The sequence below is a fragment of the Crocodylus siamensis genome, chromosome 11, assembly GCF_052110815.1.
Source record: "Crocodylus siamensis isolate JL-2025a chromosome 11, ASM5211081v1, whole genome shotgun sequence".
In the NCBI taxonomy this organism is placed as follows: Eukaryota; Metazoa; Chordata; order Crocodylia; family Crocodylidae; genus Crocodylus; species Crocodylus siamensis.
In genome coordinates, this window is record NC_143405.1 from 51,833,100 (window position 1) to 51,859,396 (window position 26,297).

At 44.8% G+C, this 26,297-nt stretch overlaps 1 protein-coding gene and 1 long non-coding RNA gene across 11 annotated transcripts in view; one reads left to right on the forward strand and one right to left on the reverse strand.

Moving 5' to 3' along the window:
* The window catches only part of TMCC1 (transmembrane and coiled-coil domain family 1), a 169,566-nt gene that overhangs the window by 132,363 nt on the left and 10,906 nt on the right, over window positions 1-26,297 (forward strand). For 8 of the 10 annotated variants that reach the window (XM_090021572.1, XM_090021571.1, XM_090021575.1 and 5 more), the window contains one exon: window positions 22,380-23,302. In XM_090021572.1, the coding sequence (XP_089877698.1) occupies window positions 22,380-23,302 (923 nt within the window). Of the gene's footprint in view, window positions 1-5,498; window positions 5,522-20,390; window positions 20,545-22,379; window positions 23,303-26,297 lie in introns of those variants that run through there. The other 2 variants (XM_090021581.1, XM_090021577.1) reach the window with 2 other exon arrangements.
* The window catches only part of LOC149855873 (uncharacterized), a 97,166-nt gene that overhangs the window by 29,846 nt on the left and 41,023 nt on the right, over window positions 1-26,297 (reverse strand). The window lies entirely within an intron of this gene.

Consider the following 26,297-nt stretch of genomic DNA (forward strand, 5'->3'; position numbering starts at 1 on the left):
AGCTTAAAGTCACTTGGAAAAAACCCTGCTGCAGCTACGCAGACTGTGGGAAAGAGTCCAATATGGGGTTACCCGAGTTAAATGTGGGGAGAAAGCAGGGAAGAACACTTTGCAGGTTGGTGGAGGAAGGGTTTTGCGCAGTGAGAAGATTCTGACAAATGACAAAAGAGCAAGCCCAGATCCTGAGCTGCTGTGGCTGTTATTTACTACAAAGAGTTTTTGTTTTTTTTCATCTACCTTTTGGGAACAAGGTACACTTTAAAGTTGGGGGCATGTTGTATGTAAGAAGATATGGTACCTTTCAAAATAAAAGTGAGGTGCCTATAATGCCCTTTTGAGTTTTCCCGAAGTAAACCAACGGCTAAGCAACAGCTCTGCAGAAAAGGACCTGGGGGTTACACTGGACAATAAGCTGGATATGAGCCAGCAGTGTGCCCTTGTTCTCAAGGTGGCTAACGGCATCCTGGGCTGCACTGGTAGGAGTGTTGCCAGCAGATCAAGGGAAGTGATTCTATTCAGCACTGGTGCAGCCACATCTGGAGTGCTGTGTCCAGTTGTGGGCCCCCCACTACTGAAAGGAGAGAGTCTGACAGAGGGCAACAGAAGTGGTTAGGGGGCTGGGGCACATAACTTCTGAGGAGAGACTGAGGGAACTGCGCTTATTTAGTCTGGAGAAAAGAAGACTGAGAGGGGATTTAATAGCAGCCTTCAATTCCCTGCATGCAGGGTTGTTGGGTCCGAAGAGGTTGAAGCTGCTCTGTTCTCAGTGGTGTCAGATGACAGGACAAGGAGCAATTGTCTCAGGTTGCAGCAAGGGAAATGTAGGTTGGATATTAGAAAAAAACTCTCGCTTAGGAGGGCAGGGAACCACTGGAACGGGTAACCTACAGGCGTGGTGGAATCTCCATCCATGGAGGGTTTTGAGACCTAGCTGGGATGATTTAGTTGGGGAGGGTCCTGCTTTGAGGACAAGATGACCTCCAGAGGTGCCTCCCAACCCTAACTTTCTATTATCCTATGAAATACCGTATGATGAAAGTTCTCCAGGCTAAACCCACACTAGAAGTAATCGGATTATTACAGGCTTGTTGGTCCTTCATGCCAGCAGGGAAGTGAAGGGGGCCATTTGTAAGCTCCTGCAGCCTCTCCAAGTTGCAAAAGACTACCAGCATTGTGTGTTGGTGGTGATGTGGGTTAAGCTCGGATGGTTGTGATTCGATCTGCTTGTATCGGTGTGGAAACTTTCTAATTACCTCATGATCAAACAATTTTACACAAGATTTCTCCTATCACTGAAGTGATGATAGATGCTTGGAGTAACCATATTTTATGACGATTGACTATTCAGCAGTCAAAAGTGAGCCGTGCTCACTAGAGACTATTGGACTTTCAGCAATCTCTCTGGCCATTGTAGTTTATAATAACTATCTATCAAATCTCTTACCAACAGCAGTTGAAATGAAGTACTGTACTAGTAACTGTGCTCTGTGTTATTTAAAAAATGTTCTGTGCAAAGAACCAGGTGGGGCATTTTCCAGGACTGGATGTGAAGCAATAGGTTCTTGGAAGCTTGACTTAAACCTACTTGTTAACAAAGCTACATTTCTCCAGGTCTCAAAGTGTCTTGAACTTGAGTGTTTTGTCAGCATTAGTCTCTTTCTAAATACCTTTTGTGGAAGGAGAGTTATGCTTACAGAGTCCATTTGTAAATAAAATTAATCGGAGATTAGTCTTCCTAAACTCAAGAAAATCCCTTTTTAAAGGGCTTCCATCCAAAAGTGTGGAGTAGGACTTTAAAACGTGTACAATTAATAAAAATGAAAAAAGGACTGGAGGATTTTCTTTTGGATGGTTGGTAGGTTGGTGGTTGTTTTCCCATAAGTAGTACAGATCTTGGTTGTTTTGGTCTCTGAAAAAGTCAAGAACTGGTAGGATGATGATGTCAGAGATACTGTGCAAATACAACCTGGAGGGAAGTGGGGAGTAACTCCTAATTCAAATCAGTTGAAAGGGGTTAGTTTAAAAAAAAAATGCATCTCTTTGATTCCAGTGCCTCCTGTGAAAAGGGCTTCAACCACCCAATTCTTTGAGCTTTCTCATCCCAGGATACTCTTTTAATGCCTTTCAGATCCTCAAGCAAAGCCAAAGGATGTTCCTGATTCTTCTCAAATAGAAAATGAGCAAAGAGAAAAGCTTTCGTGGCACCTTATGTGCGTCATAAGGAAGCCAAAAGGGCACAAAACTATTTTTCACTCAGCAGCTCCTCTGTCATTTTTAGTATCCATGGGGTGTGTGTAGACAAAACAGAGGCCCTAAATTGAAGCAGTGGGTTTTGAAAAACACCACTTCAGTATAGGGCTGATTAAACCCCAGTGTTGTACACACATGGGCTGACTTACCTGCCTCTCCAGTGGGGAGGGGAAGGCAGGTGGAGCAGTCCCTGAGCTGTGGTGGGGGGCTGGTGCTTCCCTCTGCGGCAGTGGCGGCCCTCCCCCCCAGGTGGGTACTCATCCACAGGCACCGGGTTTGGACAGTCCCAGAGGCACCACACTTCCACACCGGGGCCCCTCTCCACTACTAAATCAGGGTGGGTTGGTTTATTTGTTTTTCAAACTATGATCATTTTTATACCTAGACAGACCTTGGAAGCAAATGTCCAATGCTTGGAGAGCTTTTAAATATTTATTATTTATTATTCAAAATTGCTGAAGCAGTTTTAAAGATTCAAATACAATTGTAAATAAAATAATTCTGAAACTCCACTTGTTCCTTCAGTCACCTGCCAAGAACTAACTTTGTAATTCTTTGTCTGCTGTGAGACTGGCAGTAATCAATAATGCCATCAAGGAGACGGAGCTTCCTGGAGTCCTGAAATTTGTCAGTAGCTGCAGAAGGGAGATGGACTACTGGGTTGTCTGTCCAGTCACCTTTGTGTACATTTTACATGGAGATGGACTTTCCAAGTGCTTCAGACTTGGTGTAAGAAAGGGAAAAGAGAGGAGGATGCACCGGGAGTTGTTGAGTACCAAGACAAATTTGAAAAACATCAGAGCCTTGCCTCAGTCTGTAGTGATGCCAAAGAGAACCCTCCCTGTGCTCCCAAGTTGGACAGTACCACTGGTGGGCTTACAAGCCCTCCCTCCCTTCAGAGTAGAGCTGGATGTAAAACAGCCCAAAGACAAGTTCTCAGTTTTACAGGATTTGTAGTTGTTTTGGGCCAACAAATACAAAATGATTAAATAAATAAATGCGATCAGTGCAAACTCTTTCATTGAACTGCTGAGCAGGCATGCAGGATCAGCCTCATAGAATTCTCTGCTGTATTACTGAGAAACAGGAGTTGTACAAATATAAAGCTAAGGAGGCTTTACAAAGGGCTAGCTTAGCCAACTGATGATTAGCCCTGGACATTGGATAAAGGGATTTGCACGCATTGTGTCTCCGATCACTGAGATATGCAGTTTGCATGCCGGGTTCGGATTCCACGCGGAGCAGCACTCCCTTCCTTAACCATTCCCTTCGTACTGCACCATGATGCGGCTTTGAATCAAGTGAAACAAATTTCTGTTGTACAAACTGCAGGGGCCATGGTTTTCTAACAAGGTTGCTGTTTGGCACTGAGCCATGCTTTGTTTTGTTTGGTTTCCTCCTGTTCATCAATTGTACTTAGAAGTGTTGTTTCTTTCTATGCAGTTGTCTCAAATCTGGGCAGTAAAACACTTAGAAGCTTAATCAAACAAGCAGCCTTGTACCAGGTTGAATTTTAATTAGACCAAAGGGTATCTGATACAGTCTGAATCTAACTTATAAACCACATTTCAAGCTTTAAGCATTGGAGGACTATACTAGCTACGCAAACTAAATTGGACTTGTAGCACTGATTTATTTTTGTTGTTTTTCTCCAGTTCTCTGCTTCTGTCCTGCAGTTGCAGTTGTTTTCAGCAGTGAACGAGTTAAGTTGTCCCTATGAATAGTTTTTTCTTGTGATGTGAAGCCACAACATCTCTGCTCTAATATCAGAAGGATTCATGAAGTAAACAAGTAGTTTAGCAGTTAGGAGAGAGGGTCTTAGAAGGGCAGATTGAGATGGGAGAGTTCAGGCTAAGTTTGTGATGTAGTTCCCCAAGTCCTAATCAGTGTGTCTGGGTGGTGGTATCTGGCATGGTGCTGCTGGAGGTGCCAAGTCTCACATGAAGCCTAAGCTGCTTGCTGTCTGTGCCTTACTGCAGGCTTTGGTGGTGTTTACAGGAAGTTAGGGATTTTCTGCAAAAATGTTGGCCAAGTTCCATCTTTGGTAGTTACATTCTGCCTTCCTAAATCTTAAATTTCACCTTAACTTTTAGTTATTCTCCCAAACTTGCTCATTCTTGTAAAATGTCCTATGCTCTGCTGGCCCCTGGTGATCTCTGGAATTCTTTTCTGTCTGTGTTTTGCTTGCTAACTTCATATCTGTGGCACTACATCTGTGGGGGGGGGGTGACACTCTAGTTTTGGGTAACAAAAGTCCCTCTGGATGTACTTGGTTCATATGTAAGTGCCTTGTTGGAAAAGTGCATGGAATACTTCTTCCCATCCTCTTCTCCCTTGTTGCTGCTGGGTTTTTTTTTGCTTTAAAAAAAAGTTGGCAGTGAGCAAGTCCGAGCAAATACACTACTCCAGCATCTCCCTCCTTTTTTCTCAACTGGTGTTTCAAGCAGCCTTGGAAAGAGTCTTTCTAGTACGGTCATATGAGCAGCTAATCGCCAGAATTTAAGCCGCATCAGAACTCCTGTGCTTTTATTTTGTTCCTCCTCCCTCCACTTCCAGTCCCACTAAGTGGCCTCTGCTGCAGCCAGACAAAGATGCAGCCCTTCCCTGGGCCTCCTGTGCCCCTGAAGCAATTAGAGAATCGCTGACTGGAATGGAGGAAGAGGGAGGAAAAGAGGCATTTTGGAGCCATACAGGGGTTCTCTGCAAAGTCCAGGCATTTTAACCTAAGTGCTTCCCTTGCATAAGACCTTCAGAACAATCTCATCCATAGCATTACAGGAGCTATTGATTTATTAGGCTTTTTCTGTTCTTGGCTTGGACACACAGAACATTTATGTCCCCCACATTGGTTAAAGGCTTGATTCAGTCCTCCAGCCTTTGCTGTGGTGCTTAAATCTCTGCAGACAGTGCTCCTCCACTGTGCATGGCTTATTGAGAACAAAGGCAAAGAAGAAGGGAGGGAGAAGAGCTGAGTAGTGAAGCATCAGAATTCATTGCAGCAGTGAAGCTCACATGCACACACTGCCAGCTCATGCCTTGCCAGTGAATGGAAAGCATCGTCTTAAACTTTGTTTGTAACGAAAGCTCCGTGGTTGGCGCTGTTTTAAGGATGATGTTTGAGTGCATCCATATACATGGAAATACTTCTGTAACATCATTGAACATCAGTTCTCTGGGGCCAGGATTTGGAAGCAGAACTAACAAAACTTGAAGAAGAAAGCATGCCTTCATCATCTTCAATGGGGAATGAGACTGATTTTGCTTAATGGAGGTAGTATTGAGCCTGGTAGACTGGTTAATTTTGCTGTAGTCTCCTCTTTATTGTGCTGTATGGTTTGTGAAGGCACTCCTGTAGTCTGATAGGGATTCCTGAGGGTATGGGGGTGTCTAGCTTCCTGCTTTGCTATGCTGATGTGGCCAGTGAGGCTAGATCAGACTGTTCAAGCTATGTCTTGTAAGTACCATGTTACTGTAGGCAAAGGTAATAACTTTCCCTCATCAAGTAGTGACTTCCTCTTGCAGAAGAAAACTATAAAAATAAGGTGCTGCCAAGAAGCTAGTCTGGGTTAGAGGAAATCCAAACACAATCATGTCTCCCGATCTGACATTTTCTGTGTTAATGATGTCTGTCTTACTACTGTAACTCCACCCAAGAACATTCTTTACAGGTTAGAAGCCATTATAAACTCTTTGCGCACACAATTTGGCGTTTGATGCTTTTTACTAAAACTGGGACAAGCGTGGAAAGTAAAAAAACAAAACAAAAAAAACAACAGGCATAACAGCTCTGGAGTTTATTCAGAACAATTTGTTCAAGCCCAGGTTTCTTGCAAGATGGTAAAACTGAGTGGGATGCCTGTGCTTTAATTCCAGTTCTTACATGGACTGGAACACGGCTGATGGAAGAGATCCTAAATTTAGTTGAAGAAATTAGTAGGACAATGCTATGAAATGCAGCCTTGCTAAATCCTTTATGTGCCCCAGATGACCACTTTCTTGGCAGATGACAAGAACAGCTTGTTGGCTCAAGAGTGCTAGCTTGTTTAATCTAAGGTTTTCTTTACAATCCAATCTGTAAGTCATTCTCCTTGTCGTCTTAGAGTAATACGTCCTAGTAAGTGGAGAATCTTAACTTCTCATAACCCTAGCATGGAGAAACTCTTATACTGTGTTACATACTTTTAAACCTCACCCTGACTAAGTATGTTTGGTATGCTTTCTTAAGGGGCAAAATGATAATAGGGTCATCAAGTGAATGAAATAACATCTTTCATCTTTTTAGCCTTGACACTATTTTGGTGCCAGTGTGCCACTGTTTTATTTAACCCTTTATGCTAAGGCTGTACTTGGAGCCAAAATGGTTGGTGTCATATATTCTTGTAAGGTGCTGTACAAATGTATAGCTATAGCAAACGACAGTCCCTTCAGTGGCTGTACTCTTGCTTCCTCAGACTCTTTGAAGCTAGGACTATACACCAACTGGAAGCAAGGACCCCCTGGCAATTGCCTAGTTTTGTGCCAATATACTGTAGGATGGAGCTAGGACCAGCTGAGTTAATGCAGCTGTTATCTTTGTGCCTGTGCACTTAGGAAGTGCAGCTGTACACTGCTTTATACAACCTGATTCATGCTAAAGATCAGCTTCTAGGCATGGCAACCCTTGCAAAATATCCTAAGACAGCTGCTGTGAGTAGCACTGTACAAGTGTATGCTTGCAGTGTTCCAGTTCTTCTTTTTTGCAGTGTAGACAGCATCTAAGCATTGATTACCAAATTTACTTGTTGACTGGGGGAAAAACAGGTTGATGCAGGGAGGGAACCTTGTCTTACACAATGTTTTTTTTTTCCCCTCAGTCAACCTGGGGGGAGCCCCTTGTCTTGCATTTGCACACAAGGAAGCCACATTAAACGCATTGCCGATCTTTGAACTGCTGCTAAAACCAAGATGTGCTCAGTAATGGAAACCAGCTATGAACTTAATTAAATGCAGGCAACACAGAGCATGATGATAATAAATGCATCCATGCTGCATTCTCTGCAAGTCTTTAATTTTTTATATGTTTTGTGTGTCTTTGGTTTTCTCAGCAGATGTTTCAGCTCTAGAGCCTACCTTTTGTCATGGACATTGTTCAGCATAAGGAAATTCTTGCATAAAATAACAGGGCACACCAGTGCTTTGAAATCTTGATAGGGCTCCTTTCCACAAGATCATCCTTGTGACAATCCTAGCTAACTAGGTAATCCTTTACCAAACAGAAATACAGTAATGGGAAGAGGTTTTGATCAGGATTGACCAGAGGCCAGAAAGCCAACGCAAAAAGGGCCAGACCTGTCCCTTCAGCATCCAGCAGGCCTTGAATTTTGTATGTCCTGTTCTTGGGTGCAGACACGGGTTGCATGCTTGACTACTCGTGTTAAACTTCTCCAGAGTCTGGCCCTGAAATAGTTGGCCCACTTTCCTGTGTTTCCACTTCTCCTCACTCAACGTTGGGACTGTAGCTGAGTACTTATCTCTCACATCTGAGGCTTATGGGCTTCACAGAATCGTTGGCAAATACCTTTTTAACTTCTGTGTAGCAATACTGTTTGTCTTCTGCCTGAATTTGGACAGACTTCTGTCTGCAGTCTCCTCCCACCCCTTTCAGAAGTAGCTTTTACCTCCCCAAGTGTACTTGACATTCCTGAAGTACCATCTTGGATATCAAAATAAATATGGGGAACCAGCAAAGCTGTCTTTTTTTATATTCCTCTTAACCTCAAAATAAAACTGAATTTTGTAGTACTTTTCCTTCATTGCACACTTATTGGATTATTCAAGAGTTTTTCCCTTTGTAAATTGACCACCTTTTTTTGTAAACTCATTTCAGGACACAAGTTCCTCATAACATAAAGAACTGGATTTTTTCAAAACAATAGGAGGCAAGAAGCTGACATAAAGCAGCCAGGATTAGAGGTTGGAGCAGCACTGATGCAGTTATCCAAGTGAGTTCTGCTTCTCCTGGCTCCTGAAAGGGAAGCAGGATGGTGCAGTATCCTGGTGCTGCGCTCCCACCCTGTGCTACACTGAGTCAGCTCTGCTGGCACTTTGGGGGAGAGCGTGTGTGGCATCTCCCTGTGCTACTGCCTGGTTCTGCAGGAACAAACTTAGTGGCCTGTTTCCAGTACATCTGTGGCCCATTGGATGAGAACAGCAGTAGCCCAGACTAGCATCATGTTGGAGCATGGTCCTGGGTGCTGTTAAACTAGGCTCCTGGAAGTGTCTTTGTAGTGCCTTGTAAGTTGTAAATAACACTGTTTCAACTGGGTAGTGAACAGGGCCTGTCATCTTGCTTGCGTCTGTCCTGCTATGTCATATTTGATTCTCCATTTTAAATCCCAGTTTAAAATTCTTGCCTAATAAGTTGCTTTCTCCTAAGGCAGACTGTCTGATATTTATATTTCATGGCATTGTCCTTTTATGCCCCATTCCCAATACCTTGGGTTGGAAGTTTGCTGCTTACATAAAATATGCTGTCATGAATCTAGAATGAGTGCCCTGCTGCTTTAAATCTACCAGTCCTGACGGTCTGGCATTCAAACCAAATGCTCCCAGCTGGAGGAAAGGCTCATATACCATGTGTTAGCTCCAAGTGGACTGTTCGTTTGCATCAGCGGTGCTGGAGTGCAGCACACTGTGAGGCTTGTGTTGGCAAAGGCTCTCTGTTTATACTGCAAGTGCCCAGAGCCCTCAGCCTCACAGATGTAGGAAGCAGAGTAGTCAGTGTGGGAGCTGGTCCGAGCAGTACCTAGTACTGGCGAGGACATTGCAGATGGCCATGCGGTGATGTTTATGTGGTGCTGCTGTACCTGTGTGTGCTGTGAAAGGCACTTCTGTGAGCCCGTGAAGGTGAGAAGATCATGGAGCATCTTTAAAACAGCATCACTGTCTATTTTGGGCTGTTTTATCTAAATCCCCAGTAGCACTTGACCTCATTTGTAGCATTAGTCTTGGAAATGCATCATTTTCCTCCAGGCTTGGCTGTCTACATCTCTGTGGTCTTTTCTTTTTTTTTTAATAGCTTTTCTTCACTTCGGAAGCTGGGAAGTATGGAAAGGGCTCTGTCTGAGTGAGTGTTGCAATTTTATAATCCAAATCAAGTATGTTTTTGTGCATGATGAAAGCCAGCACTGCTAAAAACAGTGTCAGAGGGAGCTGTTTTGATCAGGCAAATGTCTAAATGTGAATGCTTGCTTTGCTGCTTCATCTGTGCAAAATGCATTTCCAGGAGGAAGTATATTGCAGAATCATTTTATGCCAGGTGAAGAAATGAGCTTGGGCATATGGCTTCTCCTGGAGCCAGTGACCTTCAGAAATGAATATGTAGTTTTCTTTGGCTTCAAAAAGCAGTTGTAGCCAGTCATCACCTAGAGCAAGATGTATTCCCCTGTCTATGTTAATTGCCAAAAAACTACAATAGGGGTTTGCATGAAAAACAGCAGCTGCATCTCTTTACGCAGTTTCCAGACTTACTGTAAATCCAGGGTACTAAGGAAGGTGAAATACAGGATACAAGTATTTGGCTTTCCCATATCAAGTCTGGAAATTGTAGTTAAGCAGTTAGCAGTGCTGGTATAGCATTTGAGGCAGATATAACTAATCCTGCTTATTGTGTGGACTCATCATTGGACTCGCTGCATTTGTGGCTACTTTAACACTTGCGTGCAAATACAGACAAACAGCTGAAGTGGCAGAGAAAGGCAAAGAGATGAGTTGAGGGGCTCAGTTTACCATTGATACCTGCATTTTATTTATGTTTAGTGATTTAGGTGGGTGTTGAGAACGTGTGCAGGATCCTTGTTTGATACCTGCATTCTTGATGAACATGGCACCTGGATCTGCAGAAGAGCTGGAGAGAGCAGTAATCAGGGCTCTGCCATCATCTGGGTCTGTCTTGTCCTAATTATTTTAAGTCTGATTCTGACTCTCGTGCCTTAGTACAGTAGCAGAATCTGTTCCCTCTAATCTTCCTATTGCACAGATTTGGCTTGTACCCATTTCTGTGTGAGGTTAGCAACAGTGTTTGTTCACAGCAGTGTCTCCTGAGATGGAGTCCCAAGTCCAGCTTTGTGGTCCTTGCAAAGGAGACTGAAGGAAGCATGCTGATTCTGAAGGAAGCACACTTATTCTGCCTTTCAACTCGTACCATATTTACTGTGGCCTTTTACACAAGTGCCTCACTCTGCTGGAGGCTTCCTGCCCTTCAATACAACTTCCTCCTTGTTGCCTCATTAAATGCAGCCTGGCCCCCTCAGGTCTCCAAAGGCACACGTGCATGCTTGTGGCAGCTCAGCAGGAGGAGGGGTTGATAGGCAGGCTCTTTCTTTGGGCTGAAGAGGCTACCATTAGCATACATGAGCTGTTCATTATCTGGGACCAACTGAGCTCCTCATCTTTGCCTCTTTAAATTGTCATGATCTTAGCGAAACTCCCCTGCAGCATTTGGAGCTGGAACAACAAGCGAGATACAGGTAGGAAGGAACCTCAGAAGTATCCAAGCTCCTGGGTAGGTTTCTGGCAAAGAAGAAATCTTTTGAAGGTGGGGAGTGATACGTTAAACTGTATATCTAACTGCTATGATCTACATTCACAGGAAACATCAGTCCTGCAGTTTTAAGGCATGTTTACCTTTTAGCACAAACTGTTGATTACAATTACTTGGAAAATGGGCACAGGTCTGATTTAGGTTAAGGCAGAGCTCATTAGATGATGGTTGTATCAAAAAAAGACAGACTTCTGAAAATGAATCCTTTGTGACTCAAACCAGAACACGTGGAAATGTTTGAGTCCCGTGTCCCCCCCCCCCGAGTTCAGTGGCCCTTTCTGTGCACTTCTTTGCTCCTGGACCAAATGAGAGTTGGGGAAAGCAACAGCCCCTTGTCATTTGAGTTACCTTGGAGCAGCTTGGTATATGATAGCAGCTGGTCTCAGGACCCTAAGCGAGAGTGTGTCAGAGTTGGGGAAAAATGTAAGATCTGTTGGAAGTGAACCCCAGAGCATTTTTTAGATTAAAATTTACTGTGTAAAGCTGCAGGAAGCACCTGTGTGAAATGTGTTGGTGGTAGTTGTGTTGTGGCTGGTGATTCTTTCTGACTGAGGCAGGAAATATATTACACAGCAATAGTAGCCATAGGCATTCTTTTTTTCCTTGCTCATGCTCAAAGATTGGGACTCCGACTGGTTGCTTTATTGCTAAATGCTTTTGTAGCTTTGGCAGCATCTTGCCATGTAGAACCACTGGCCAGGTGGATCAGAGAGCAGCCCCATTGCAACCAGCTTTCCTACACACACAATTTATAACTGGACTGACCAGCCTCAGTATTAAACATACTTGGTGAGATGCTCGGCTCTGTTTCCGTGCACGTGTCTGACCGAGTGCTTGCCAAACCATACAGAGCTGGATACAGTAAGCATTTGAATGTAAGCAACATGGTAAGGATTGTGCAAAACAGTTATTAAAAGATGACTTGCAGAAGACTCCTGCCTAAGTGGATTAGGACCGGCGGGGGTGTATCGGTACAAAGAATGCATGGGCATGCTGCTGCTTAGGCCCACAGACTCACTTACCCAATAGGAAGACTTGTTTCACAGCACACCTGAGCAACAGTATGCAAGAAGGCAGGGTAGAGGTGCATCTTTATAGAACGACTGAATCAGAGATGCTTAAGCTTTTATGAGCAAGAGCTCATTTTGTCAGATGCTAATGATGACAGCATCTGAAGTGAGTTCTTACAAAAGCCTATGAATCTCTGATTCAGTTAGTCTATAAGTAGAGCCATCCTTGGGGCTGGGCAACCACCCAGGCTGCCGTGGTCGGGGGGGTACGGCGCATGCACGAGAAGCCTGTGCTTACAGCAGCACTCTCCCCGCCTGTCCCCCCAGCCGCTGCCCAGGAGGAACTAGGCCGGATAGCAGCAATGCCTGCCTGGCACACCATGCCGCTCCACCTCCCCACCAGACTGTGCCCCACACCTCTGCCTGTCTGCAGCAGTGGCACTGACTTGGCAGTGGAGGGATAGAGGGAGAAGGGCACCAAAGGGGGGTGCCAAAATACAAGTTCACCCAGCCTTTCCCTAAGGCTGGCTCTGTCTGTAAGATGCATCTCTACCCTGCCATCTGCCGGACTTCAGACTAGCAAAGCTAACTAGCTCTGTCTTATTTGGAGAACCATGTAATATTCAGGGATCTTGGTGAATATCTCAGTTTAGTCATTATGGACTGCAACCTGTTTCAGATTGATCCAGACTTGCACATTAATGCACAATTTCTCATTGACAACCAGTTCTTCTGTTTGTCCTGTAGGGCCTATCCTGAAAGTGTGTCAAGACTTTAATGATAAAGATGGGTGTTTCAAAATCATATCAGGTTTTTTGTTCTTTTTTGTTCTTTTTTTTTTTAAGGGAATTTGTAAATTTGCAGTGGACAAATGAAAAAGTGCATGGTCCAGAGCTGCAGAGCCAAATGTTCATTTATCTGAATAGATACTCCGGGAAGATTAATAGCATTAAAAAGCATTAAAAAAAAGTGAACTAATATGTGGATCTTCAGTAGCTTTTTACGTTACTAAAGCTGGCAATGCTGGCCACTTCAGATAGTATGGAAATTGTTTACATTAAAACCTTGGTTTTTACATTAAAACCTACTATATTGTGTGTTCATGCCTGAAATATATTCAGTTCTGGGGCTAAAATTAATATGTTATTACATCTAAAAATAGCCACCTCTCTGGCCAGCTTTGCAATCACTAAATGTAATGTCTGGTTCATAGATAAGTCTCCAACAGGTACAGTTCACCCTGTCTGTCCATGAGCTGCTGTATAAATACTGAGGTAGCCAGAGAATTTTTCAGATCATTGGAAGGTGAGCTATGGTGCCCCTTGCGGGCAATTTGCAGCTCGCTCTCAGCAGGATTGGAGTATAAAAATACAGGTTTAGACTAATAATACCAGTCGGATCTACTCATGTTAAAATAAGCCTTTTAGGAAACATGCATTCCTTCTCTGCGGCGTGGAAGGGGGGCTCAAGAGAAGGATCCTGTTAAACGAGTGAACTGAATTCAGCTAGGATGGACATGTGCCGCATATTTCAGTGCATGAGCTTTGGTGCGTGTGTCCAAGGCTTCCTGATGGATTAAAGTCTGTTGTAAACTTTTGCTTTAGTTTGTTGTTTCTGTGCCAGTCTCCCAGGGCTAAACTTAACAAAGGTTTGCAAAGAACAATGGCTTTTAAATTTTGCTGCTGCTGGTAGCAGGAGAGGAGTGGCACACCCTTCCCTTCCATCTCTTGAATCACCTTTGCTACGGCTTGTGAGTGTGTACCTACAGCAGTTGCCTGTGTAAAGAAGCATCTTTTAGCTATTTCTTTTTCAGTTCAGTTTGGCATTGGCAGCACCTTGTGACGAATCCAGCTCTCTTTAGCCCACAAGCAGTCTGCAGACTGGTTTGAGAGCCTCTACCACAGGGCTTGATATTTATCTTCGCCTCTAACGTGGCTAATGTTAAAAATTTACCTGCACTTGTCTGCAGAGTCAGTCCCACCTTACTCCTGACCTAAATCTTCTGCCAAGAGAACTTTCACAAGGTTTCATACTGTTCCTTCTGTTGGCTACAGTATTTCATCATGTGTGTTACAGTTGCCCAGTAATTGTTCGATGTTTAGGTGTCTCCAACTGGGTCAAAAGAATTTCCAAGCACTTCTTGCGCATACTGTGTTTGGATGATCAAGTATGTGTGCACAGTGCAAGGAGAGCACCGAAGTGACCCCCACGTGGAGGTGGGGCCTTGGAAGAATGTAGAATGAAAGGGGAGCAAGGCAAATACAGGAGCAAATGAAAGATAACTTCATCATTACCCTCATTGGGTTTGGCATAAGGGGTTGAGGTTATCTCCTCTGTTCTCACAAGTATTGAGACCACTTGGTAAATGGAAAGCTTTGCACCTGGCCTGAAAAACTGCCTCTGGCAGAAAAGCTCAAAAGTGTTGATAAATTAATGAATCAAAGGGAACTGTGACATTACCAGAGATCAGTGCCATCCTGTGGCACTCTGCGGCAGACTTTGGGTGCCTCTGTTTTTCATCAGCTACATTGTGTCAGTACTCAGATATGAAAATTACTGTTTTGAAGGTACCTTTGCTCATCAAAGTAAGAAATGTTTGATGTTAAAGTATACAGGAATGGAAACAAGTGCATTCATTTCAGAGCACTATTTTAAATAATTTGCGTGGCATGTTTGAAAGTGCAGTACTACCTCCTAACAGCATCCTGTTTTTAACCATCCCAACAGAAAGGTACTTGGGAGAGGCTCCATTTGGAACAGTTACATTGCAACCAGCAATTAGCACACAGAGCAAACCACCAGCTAAACAATCTCCTTTGTCTTGCTTCTGCCCTTTTTTACAGCTATGAGGACTGGGATCACTTCTAATTCAGTGTGGAGCATGGTAGAGTGATTCATGCAGAATGCAGGCCAGATCACAATCCAAGAGGAAGGGTGGTAGATGATGGTAATGGTAATTACCCCGGTCAACTGATTCTGATCTTTTAATGTCTGGCACAGCCAAAAACACATGGATACTATGTTCTGCCCTGACCTTCTGATCGGGTCCTGTCCACAGAGATAGTGTTCTTTTTACAGTGCCTAACACAGTCCTTGCCTTCAGCGTTACCAAAATTCAGTCATAGCCACTTCCTTGTCCAAGATGCTTTAAAACAATGACAGAAGAACTCGGTGTCTATAACTATCTGAAATAGTGTCTGAGTAATGTTAATTTCAGTGCCCTGTATCATATATCCCATTATTTTTAGTACTATTTGGGGAGGGCAGAGTGCCTGGTTATCCCAGATAAGTAGGAATTGTTACATGTCTGTCCCCTTTGTCAGTTTTATGAAAAGCTAATTCAAATGAGAGGGGGGAGAAGTGGGGAGAGCCTGTTTCCATATCTTTCTCTTCTGTGGGGACACCTGAGTTCCTCCTTGCATGTAGAAAATGGACCAGCTGGTTTGTGATCCAGTGAAGATTTGGTTAACTGCTCTAACTGCTGCATTTTGCTGCCTGAGCACCTCTTAAGCGGTGGGGACCTCACTTATACATCCTGTCTGGAGGTCTGCAACTCCAGGTGCTGGAAACAGCATAGTGAGGCCACAGTTAACTGTTAATTCAGAAGGAAAAGTGCTGTAGTGTCTACCAAACTATTATGTCTGATCCAAATCTCCTTTTGCTTTTGGGATTTGCGGAGATTGCAGGCTGAGGGGAAGGGGGCAGCTGTAGACAATCATTTGTTTTTTTTTAAATTGCTGATTCAGTCAAGCAGGAAAGATGGGTTTTTCTCTACCCTGCAATTATTGTCCCCCTGAAGGTGATAATTACATATCTCACTTTACAAATGAGCTAACTATCTTATACCCAGCATTGGAGACCACAAGTCTCTGTCCTCCTGTATGCTCTGAGGCAGTAACACAGACTGTCTGTCTGCTCCCTTGTGAAACTACTAGCCCTTAGCTACTGGGAATGTTGATCTATAACCTCCTAGTATCTGTCTGTCACTCCTTCCCAGAAGAGAACTGGTTTCTGTTTCTCCACCTACTGTGCATCTCTCATAGTTGCACACTAATGAATCAGTTATGAAAGGGGGTTTCTTAGCAGGAAATTCAAGACTTATGACTTGTATTGTGAGCTGGTTTCGGTGTATTGTTTGCATTTTATCCCATCACCCCTTACACTGTTTCCTATCTTCAATGTTTAGTTTTTATGGATGCTTGCCATTTATGGAGCGATCTTAATCACTGGGACATATGGTTAGTCTGGGCTGCTTCAAATCTCTCTGCCCCTTCGCAGGCCTGCTCCAGAAGTCATCCTTCCCCTTGCAGTAGCCAGATCCTTTCTCACCTTGCTATATCTATATAGATATATAACCCCAAGTGGGGAGGAGGGAGGGAAAGCTGAAACAAACAGCTCCTCAAAACCAGACGTGTCCCAAGTTCTGCTGCTACATGCTTAAGTCGACTGTCCTACTTGGAAGCAAACAGTCTTGTTTTTTAATGAGCAGGCAGGTGCTTTTTGTGCATGAGAGACGTTGCCACAGAGGTCTTCAGAGAAGTTGTACCACACAGTAAATTAGCACCTGTGCATATATAATCTGTAGGAAGACCAGGGTGGAGAAGATTATTCATAAGCTTTGTGGTGTGAAGTAGATCTGAAGGGAAAGCTTTCACTGGGGAGCAGTCCCAGGCACTTGAATAGGTCAAGCATTTTCATTGGTGAAGGCAGGCAGGGGATGATTTCCCCTACTAGGAAGTAAAGGGGCTACAAAACAATTTACAACTTGTCTCTATCTGGACTGGTTTATTTGACGTGTTTGGAGAAATTGATTACAAAAGCTACCTGAGCGCTGGAACATTGCCTTCTCTTAGCACGTTGCATTCAACATACTCATCTTATTTCACTCATCAGCATCCATCTTACCTAACCAGGCGCGATCTTCAGTGATCCTAAACCAGTAGTCTGTCAACAAGACTTTCTGATTGCGCAGATTTTGCTGAGAGTCCGGCGTCTCCTAGGTCTTGTCTCCATGGGGAATTTGACAGGAATAAACTGTCTTGAAAGAGTTGTTCCAGCATGGCATTTTGCAAACAAAGTCCTTTTTATTCTGGGGTAGTGTCCATGCCAGGTACCTGTGTATTATAGCTATCCTGGCATAGTTTGTTTCCATGTGGGTACAGCCTCAGAGTCCTGGGGGTGCTTTTGTCTCTGGTGAAGAGGGAGCAGCCCATCTCTCCATTTTATTGTGTAAAGTGTGCTCTTCCACAAAAAAAGCCCAACTCGAGTGTGAGGGAGGGGGTCGGTGGGATTGGAATGATTTGCATGACTCTAGTGGGCCCCGCTTACAACGAACCAAGAATTGGTGGCATTTTTTGGTAATAACATCCATGTCGCATTGACATGTGCACATTGCCATTTTGGTTACAAGAAACCTCAGCTTGGAGAGAAGCTGGTATTAAAGGTTCTCCCTACTCCATCAATAGCTGTTAATCTTCATGAACAGATAAGACTCCTCTCATTGAAGCAGCCAAACTGCTTTGTAAGGCAATTAAGAGGAGTGATAAGATCAGGTCATGCTGGGTAAACAGGAGTGTACACTAGTGCTGCTTTAAGGATGATGTCAAGTCAGAGAAGTAGGAAACTGAATCATGCATCTCAATTGCACGTGGCCGATCTGTGTTAACAGGGGGCTGAGCCGTTAAGTCCATGTGATGTGATGGGCTGGGCTGACGGTCCTTCGGTCAGTCATCCCGCAGACAGGGTCATTGCTTGCTTTTAGGCTCTATGTAATGGATTACTTCAGTCCTAAGAAAAGATTGTCGAAAGCCACCGATTCTAAATAGAGAAATGTAATTACATACTAGTCCTGTCAAAATACATGTCGGTCCATCTCGGCATTTGAATGTTCTGTGGTGTTAGCACTGGTATCCTGTACCTTGGTCAGCAAATGCATGAATACTAACCCTCAGCATTACTCTTTCCATCAGGTGTATTGAGTGTTTGTGATGTAAGGGTACTTCAGCCACTGGCGAGCCCTCTGCAGTCACCCCAGACTGAAGAACCAGCTAATAAAACTAGATGTAGCAGTTTTGCTTCCAAATGCCAAACCATATTCTTTTCACATGCTAGCAAGCAGAGCAGTGCAGTACCAGGTTACCAGCCAGTGACCATGTTGGCCTAATTTAACAGCAACCTGTGATGATGCCCAGGGGAGTGCTGCCTATCTAATGGAGGGCATCTGTTGTAACCATCTCTCTGTATACTGTATTGTCTTAGGTGTGGTACACAGGGTAGGGGATCCAACACTGAAGCTTCACTGTGGCAGCCTTCTGTGCTTGACAGTGTATATCCTTCAAACAAATGTGGAAATGTTTTCTGTGCTTAGAGAACAATCTGTAAATTGGATGAAAATCCTTATTTAAATAAGCTTAGCCCAGGGTGCTATTCAGTGTTTAGGTCTAACAATAGGCTGGTTCTTGGGAGAAAAGAACAGACACCATTATAATGTATTTGTTAGCGGTGCTGGGCATGAATCGGCCCATTTTCATAGTGCTTTAAAGGGTCACTGGCTAGTTTCATGCAGCCTCAATCCAATAGAAATGTTTCCCTTTTTTTTAGTTTAAGGTGGCAGCAGCTTCTAGAAACATACCCCCTTGGAAACTGCACCGGAAACACAGCAACACTGCAAAAAAAACCCGGCAGAAAATGGTCTGGAAACAAAATAGGATGCTTATGGTACAAAATGCGTAGGAAAAAACAACAAAGAAAGAGCTGAGGTGATTTTAAAATGCACACGTTCCCTCCTTGAGTTATATAACTGCAGGGCATGAAGGGATGGGAGAGAACTGTTTGTTCCATGTTTTCCCTTGTATTTTGCTCTGTCTCTAGCATGTTTAAGTCTGATGTCCTCTAGGACAAATGCAAGGATAAACAGTGCTGTGACCTTCCTCACAGCAGTGGTTTGTTAGCATTGGCTCTTATCAAAATGTGAATAGGGCAGTGACCTGTCATGCCACTTTATCTGCTGTGGCTTGTTCTATGGTAGAAGGCTGGGGAAGGGAACACTTGGCTGGAAGAAGAGGTAGAAGAACCAGATCAGAGGGCTGCTGACCACGAGGCCAGCATGACTGAGTTGTGGGACTTTCCGTGGCCAGCAGTGCACAAGGGAGCAATGGATCTAAAATCGCGTTTGGCTGCCTCTGACCCCTCGGCACCCAGGTGGACTGGGAGCAGCCTTTGGAATTAGAACGAGGGGTCAAGCTCACGTCTGGAGCTGTAGCAAGATGCCTACATGTCTATGTTCAAAGCAGCTCAAGGGGTGAGCAAACTGAGACAGAGGCCAAAGGCTGTCTATCTAGTCACAAGACAAGTCTGCTGACTTTTTTTTTTTAAATAGTTATGTAGCAGTTTAATCTGCAGAATACTTAACAAGGGTTCATTATTGGTTATTAATGAATGAATGCCAAAGAATGACTGACAGGCTAATTCAGGAATGCTGTTTTAATGATGGCAACTGCAGGAGGAGTTAACTCTTGTAAAATACAGTCCTGCCTTAGTTTGGTTTTCCTAATTATATTTTTCACCCCCCCTCCTAGTTGTGTGGAAATGTTAAGAGAAATAAGTAAGTCTTAAATAAAACCTCAAGGTAGACCAGCTGATTCAGTGAGAGCAGGGAAGAAGAAAAGCTGCTCTGGCACCAAGGCGGCAATGAGTAAATGAGGAAGAGCAGGCCTTGTGTTCTACCTAGTAACCAGGTTCCTGAAATACAGGGCCCCAGGGACTTCCAGGGAAGAAAACTGCACCACTGAAGAGAGTTGTTAGAAGCTGTATTGTTTGAAAGTAAGCCCCAGTGTTCCTTCCCTGGGACGGAGGAAATGAACTGAATGTTATGCAGGAAAAAGCTGCATCTGGAAAGTCGAGGTTCCAAGTCACCCTCCTGTTCATTCATTAGCATTTCCTAGAGTGTGTACTGCACCTTATAAAGCAAACTTCCTGCCAGGGAAGCTGTGAAACAGAAGCCTTGAGTCAGTTAAGTATGCTTTCTGTCCTGGGACCAGCTTGTTCTCAATGCTGATGTCCTGTGCAGTCAGGGCAGGAATAAACTGTTCTGCAACCTAACTCGCAACCCGACTATGTTCATTCCAGCTCGCCGCAGAATTGGGCGGTTTCTTCAGTACAGCTGTGACTCTTGCAGCTCTTGCCTTTACAGCACAAGGGTGCAGGGAAGGAGCATTACTGGCAAAGATTTAAAACATGTCTGCATCTCTTTATCTCCCTCTAGCAGTTTTTGCTTTGTGCACCTTAGCCCAGGACCGTACATGGGAAAGTGGGAGTGCTCTTCTTCTGTAAGGCTGTAGCCAGGCCCTATAGGTAGGGCTGAAGCTCATGCTTTCAGATTCTGCCCCCACGCCACAGGCTTGCCTTAATGTTCCCAGTTGCATAGGAGCTGTCCCTTTAACTTTTTTTTCCAGCTTCTGATGATGTCACCTTGCTGTTTCTCACACCCGGTAGCCTGATAAAGAGATAGAGCCACCCCCCTTTGGGGAGGAGTGACTGAGTAATTAGTGATTCAGGGTTTCAGGTACTGAGCTATCTTCTTCCAGAGAGTTGGTTAGTTATGCTGGAGTCGGATGAGAGAGAGCAGGGCTCATGTAGGTATGTTAACTCCTCTTTGTGGAAGCCATGCACTGGGAAAAACTGTTACACCTCAGAAAAGCCAAGGTATGCTACAGAAGAGGGAGAACTTTTTTTTAACCTTCATGGGGGCGGATGATTGTGGAGTGCAGAAATCCTCTAGGCTATTAAACTGCAATAGCTGTGCATTCTCCACGTTGGTAAGAAGCTTGTTTCACTCTATCATTTCTGTATCACTTGTGTCCTGCTCTGCAAATCAGTTGCAAGTCTGCAACATGAATGAATTTTCTGTTCCTCCCTGGAGGGGAGTTGCCTGTCTGTTTCTGTAGCTTCAGTCCTGCAAAAACCAGCTGGGGAGGTGGGGGGTTACAGTCCCCCATGTTCCAAAGTATCAAAGGAAACCTTGCCTATAGGTTCAGAAGTCTGGTAGTCCCTGCTTCGAACAGTACTTGTGTTCAGAGCTATTACATGCACCTCACAGGAGAGTTTAAGGTTGCTGTGTAAATGTATACCTACCTTTCATCTCCAGTTCTTGTAGAGAACATCTTTGGATTAGAGGTACATCTGTTGGCCACCAACAGCTTTTCTTAGCAATGAAGTTTCTGTGTTTCCAAAGTTTTGAGCAGCCAGGTGTGTTGGTGTTCTCTTCTTGTATGGGTATCCTAGCATTAAAAGGCATTGGAAAATGGCCACCAGGATGGAGGCAGGAAAACTCCACACATGCATTGTATAGTTGAGTTCTTTATTTTTCTTCATTGTTGAGGCGTTTTTGTTTGGTGTGGGTTTCCCCTTCCTACCCACAAAGGCAAATATGTTGGTGTCTCAGTTGAGGTTAGAAAGTGCATGGCAGCCAATTCACATGTTGCTTTTGGTTCTGAAAAAGGAGTTTTATCCTCTTCACCACCCAAAAAAAGAATCATTCACCTGCTCACTTTTTTTTTATTTCTCAGTTCTGGCCTGTAGCTGCCAGCATGCTTTCCTCAGACCTCAAACAGTCTGATCCTGGCTGTTGCATCTCACATTACTTCAGTATAGGCTCAGCAGCCAACCAAAGTAGTCCTTGGCAGGATAAAATGTAGCAAGTCCCAATTTAGATCAGAAAGCATCCCCCAAGCAACTGCACTAGCAGCTGAAGGAACAGCTTTCCTTCCATGCTCAGAATGGAAACCAGGCTTTGAGCTCCTCATCCCATACTGTTTATGTACAGCAGTACATTGTTTAAGAGGCATTTGGGGGTTTTGGGGGGTTGTTTTTTTCCCCAACTTAAGCTGAATTTTCTGATGCTGACTTGAGGCTGTTGCCTGTTTCTCCTTTGCAAAAAGAAAGTCTGTGGGTCAAGTATTATATTGCTATAACAGCTGACTTAGCAGGCTTTGGAGCAAAGGAAAAGAAAGGGCCATATGCTGTGTGTGACCTAGCTGAGCAGGTTGTATGTCTTGTTCTCTGGTGTGTTTCAGTGTCACTTACATTTATTGCCACAAATACTAACTTACGGTGTAGGAATTGGTTTGTTTGCTGTATTACACTTGAATAGTTTGAGGGTTTTCTCTTCTCGTTTCTTTCATTTGTCCCCTAGCATTAATGCATTATATACTACAGACCAGACTTCCCTCAGCCTCCTAAGCAGTTGGGCTGAAGGCTGCATAAGTTTTAGCCCAATCAGCTAAAGTGGCTTTTGACCCTCATCTTTCTAGATGCTCATAAAGTGTATATGGGCTCTCAAATGCCTCAAGGAAGGATGGAAATGTAAGAGTAATAAGAGTAAGATGGGGGATGTGATGGAAAATGCTGACTTTAAAAATCAAGGTAGCAGATTATGTTGCAGATTTTTATGTCCGTCTGTCCCCGCCCCCCAACCTGAACGGCTTTCTAGATTGCCAAAGCAAGGGCATAACCTTCATATTTTCTCTCCTTTTGCGTAGATTGAGCGGCTGGAAGTGAGCAGCCTAGCACAGACCTCCAGCGCAGTGGCCTCAAGCACTGATGGCAGCATCAATGCTGACTCTGTGGATGGGACCCTAGATCCTCAGCGGACGAAGGTGGCTATCACTCACCTACAGCAGAAAATACTGAAGCTGACAGAGCAGATCAAAATTGAGCAGACTGCCCGGGATGACAATGTGGCGGAGTACCTGAAGCTAGCTAACAACGCTGACAAGCAGCAGAGCGCCCGCATCAAGCAGGTGTTTGAGAAGAAGAACCAGAAATCAGCCCAGACCATCCTGCAGCTGCAGAAGAAACTAGAACACTACCACCGGAAGCTCCGGGAAATCGAGCAGAATGGCATCCCGCGGCAGCCAAAGGATGTCTTCAGGGATATGCATCAGGGCTTGAAGGATGTGGGGGCTAAGGTAACTGGTTTTAGTGAAGGGGTAGTGGACAGTGTTAAAGGTGGGCTTTCCAGTTTCTCCCAAGCAACACATTCGGCAGCAGGAGCCGTGGTATCCAAACCTCGGGAGATTGCCTCCCTGATAAGGAACAAGTTTGGGAGTGCGGACAATATTGCTAATCTGAAGGACTCCCTGGAAGAAGGGCAGGAGGATGGGAAGACTCTGGGTATTCAGAACTTTCAGTCAAGCCCAAAATACGGCAGTGAAGAGGACTGCTCCAGTGCCACATCAGGCTCTGTGGGAGCCAACAGCACCACAGGAGGCCCAGTGGGAGCTTCCAGCTCTAAAACAAATACTCTGGATATGCAGAGCTCAGGGTTTGATGCAATACTACACGAGATTCAAGACATCCGAGAAACACAGGCAAGACTGGAAGAATCCTTTGAGAGCCTTAAGGTTCACTATCAGCGGGATTATTCGTTAATAATGCAGACTCTGCAGGAAGAACGGTACAGGTAAGCATGTCATTCAGTAGCCCCCATATTAACTGCTCCAAGTCAGAGCAATGCAAATCTCGAAAGATTCAGCAGACTATGGACAGTAACTTTTTTAATTCATGTGTGAAACTCCTTAGTCTCCTTAGACCTTGTAACACAACTTTAACTGGTGTCCTCTGCCACTTCACTGTTCACCCCCTTTCAGAACAAGAAGGGAGTAGCAAAGAAAGGCCTGGCCACGGAGCTGCAGTTCTCAGGTAAGAAGTTAACCAGAGAAGGTTTTGAGACCTCATGGGAAGAAATGCCCCCCTCAGCTGTCATCACAGTACTCCTGTTCTTCCCTAGGGAAAGGAAGAGCACATGCAGCTCTGCCCTGATTCATCTCCCTCCATCCATGCAGGCCTAGACCTGCTTCTGGCTAGAAAAGTGGGGAGCAGAGACGTGACTCATCTCCCTTTAGTATCTAGCCCTTCTCCCAACATGTCCAGGAACTCTCCCTGAAGATGTCCTCTGCCAGTATAGTCCAAGGCTAGAAGTCTTAGCCCTTGTCAGCTCCACAGTGGCAGAGGGCACTCAAATCTTAGCAGCCACTCCATGCTACATCAGCACACCTGCCACAGGAGGAACATGGCTGTGGAAACAGTTTGCCTGTAGCTGACCTAGTTAATGTTCCTCACGCGGCAGGAAGCAGCAAGAAGGTGGAGTTGCTTCAATGGCAGCAGTTCCTCATCTCTCAGAGCCTTCAGCCCCACAGAGCAGCTGTCAGCAGGGGGGGACAGAGGGGATCAGAGCAGAGCTCCATATACTTCAATGTATTGCTGTCTGTCTTGCAGCACCTTCCCCAGCCAGTCCCAGGGGTACGGAGACAAGGAACCTGTACTCCTCCATCTAGGATGCTTTATATCTGTGGTAGGCTGCCCCTACCAGAGCCACGCTCTCTCTTTATCTGAACAGTTTGCCCTCCCATCAAATAGGGAAGCCTGTATTTATCCCCGCCAGCCTTTTTTGTGGCTGTGTACAGGCCAGTCCTTACTAGCCACCCAGGCACCACTGCCCAAACCCGATGGGATTCTGGGACTGCGCCGTCCCTCCCTCTTGAAATGCAAGGGAGTGGAGTAGGAGGATGGCAGGCAGGCATTGTTTATGGGGTATGTTCAGCAACACTTGAGTCAGGGTGTCCAGAGCAACCTGGGCTTGGCTATGCTCTCCTCCACAGCAGGGCACAGGGGTTGTGGTGTATAGTGCAGCCCTTGCTGTGCTCAGCTCACCAACAGAAGTTGCTGCCACAGCCCTGGAAGAGTTCTGCAGGGTTTGGGCTACTGTGATCTGGTGAAAGACAGTGAGCTTGGTGCATTTGCAAACCTGGCATCCCCAGGCCAGGCTAGGGTCAGTTTCTAGTCCTGTTTTGGGGTGATCAGGCCTTTAAAGTGACACCAGAGCCCAGCCCAGCAATGTGCTTTTCACCTCAGTCCCTTACCAGGGTTGTGGGATCTGATTTCTTTTCCACCTTGGAGAGGTGGTGCTTGTTTGTTACTGGTTCGGCTTCTCATTTGTCATCTGTTATGGAACCACATACATGCTATAACGCTACCAAAATGACAGCCTGACATGCGTCATCAGAGACCCCTGGGGACTGTTGAATTGTTTTTAAATTATTTAACAAAGTTCAAAGTTTATTCAGTTTAATGAGTCTCACAGGGTAAAAACCTTTTTACCTTCCAGTGGGGCAGTGGGCACAAGGTATACTCCAAAATCAGCTTAGGAAACCAACTTTTGAGAAGACTCATCTTTTGGTTTTTAAGTATGCATGAATCTGAGAGTGATTGGAGAAAATAAGGTAGCAAAAAGACTTGGGAAGGTCACCCCAAATGAAATAAAGATGTGAATTCAAAGTGGGTTAGTCAAACCCCTTTTGTGGACACACTCATTCAGAATGAAAATGGCTCTGCCTAGTTTAACCTACTCCCATTATAGCTTGTACCCAGTTCAGATGCATTTTGCTGAGCGTCCCCACGTAGACAGCCCCTCAGAAATGACCAGTTAACTGCACGTGGCAGTATCTGATCACCTGCGAGGACCTTGGACTAACTTGTGGCAAAACAGGACTAGCTTGCAGTATTTCTGATTACTGAAGATATCACTTGGTTGATTTTATTATTCAAATCCATTGGAGATAAAGCAAGTGTCCCTGTAAGAGAAGAAAACTGAAACGGATATCTTAATAATTTGCCCAGGACCAGAGAGGAAATCAGTGCTGGGATACAGAACTGCTAGCCCATTCTGATCTATATTTCTCTTATGGAAAAACTGTTTCTCGGGTCAGAGAGAAACCAAGAGATTGTGGTTTGATTTGTCAGGCCAGGGATTCATGTTAGACAGAGCTGGTTGTTTCTAGGACTCCTTCAGAAACCAGCAGCATGTGCAGCTGTTCTAACGTGCAGTATGAGACCTGCCTGCTGCTGCCCTGGGAGCACATCAGCCCTGGTACCTTAAGGGAGAACTAGCTCCTTAACTATTTTTCCCCCACTGAATCTGTGCAGTGTGCATCCAGAGTCTTCCCCTTTTGTGCATGTGCCGAGCCTCTGCTTTGCGTCAGCTCCACCTCTGTCTCGCCACCGTTGCCTGCCCTGTGGGCTTTCCATGACCTGCCTGGTTCCCTCCCTCCATACAGCTCTTGACTATCACTCAGCATGGCTTCTCTTGTACTAAGTAGCTTTGGGGGAGTTGCCAGTGCAGTCACTCCAGTTCTTCCTGTATCTGCCTCCCTTCCCCCTCCCCTGCACTGCAGGTTGTTCCAGCTGTCCTAGTGACACAGTGCCAAAGCTGTACAAAAGGCTCTGCTACCTGCCCATTGGCTAACTGATATGGCCCCAGACAGTTTAACCACTCCTCCTGGAGCTGAATCGTGGAGGAAGGAAGATCCTAGTCTGGGCTTTTTGCAGTCTTTGTGAATTTTTTTTCCCCAGTTTGGAACAAACTCCAAAATAGCCTGTTGCTTATCTCACCCTTTGAA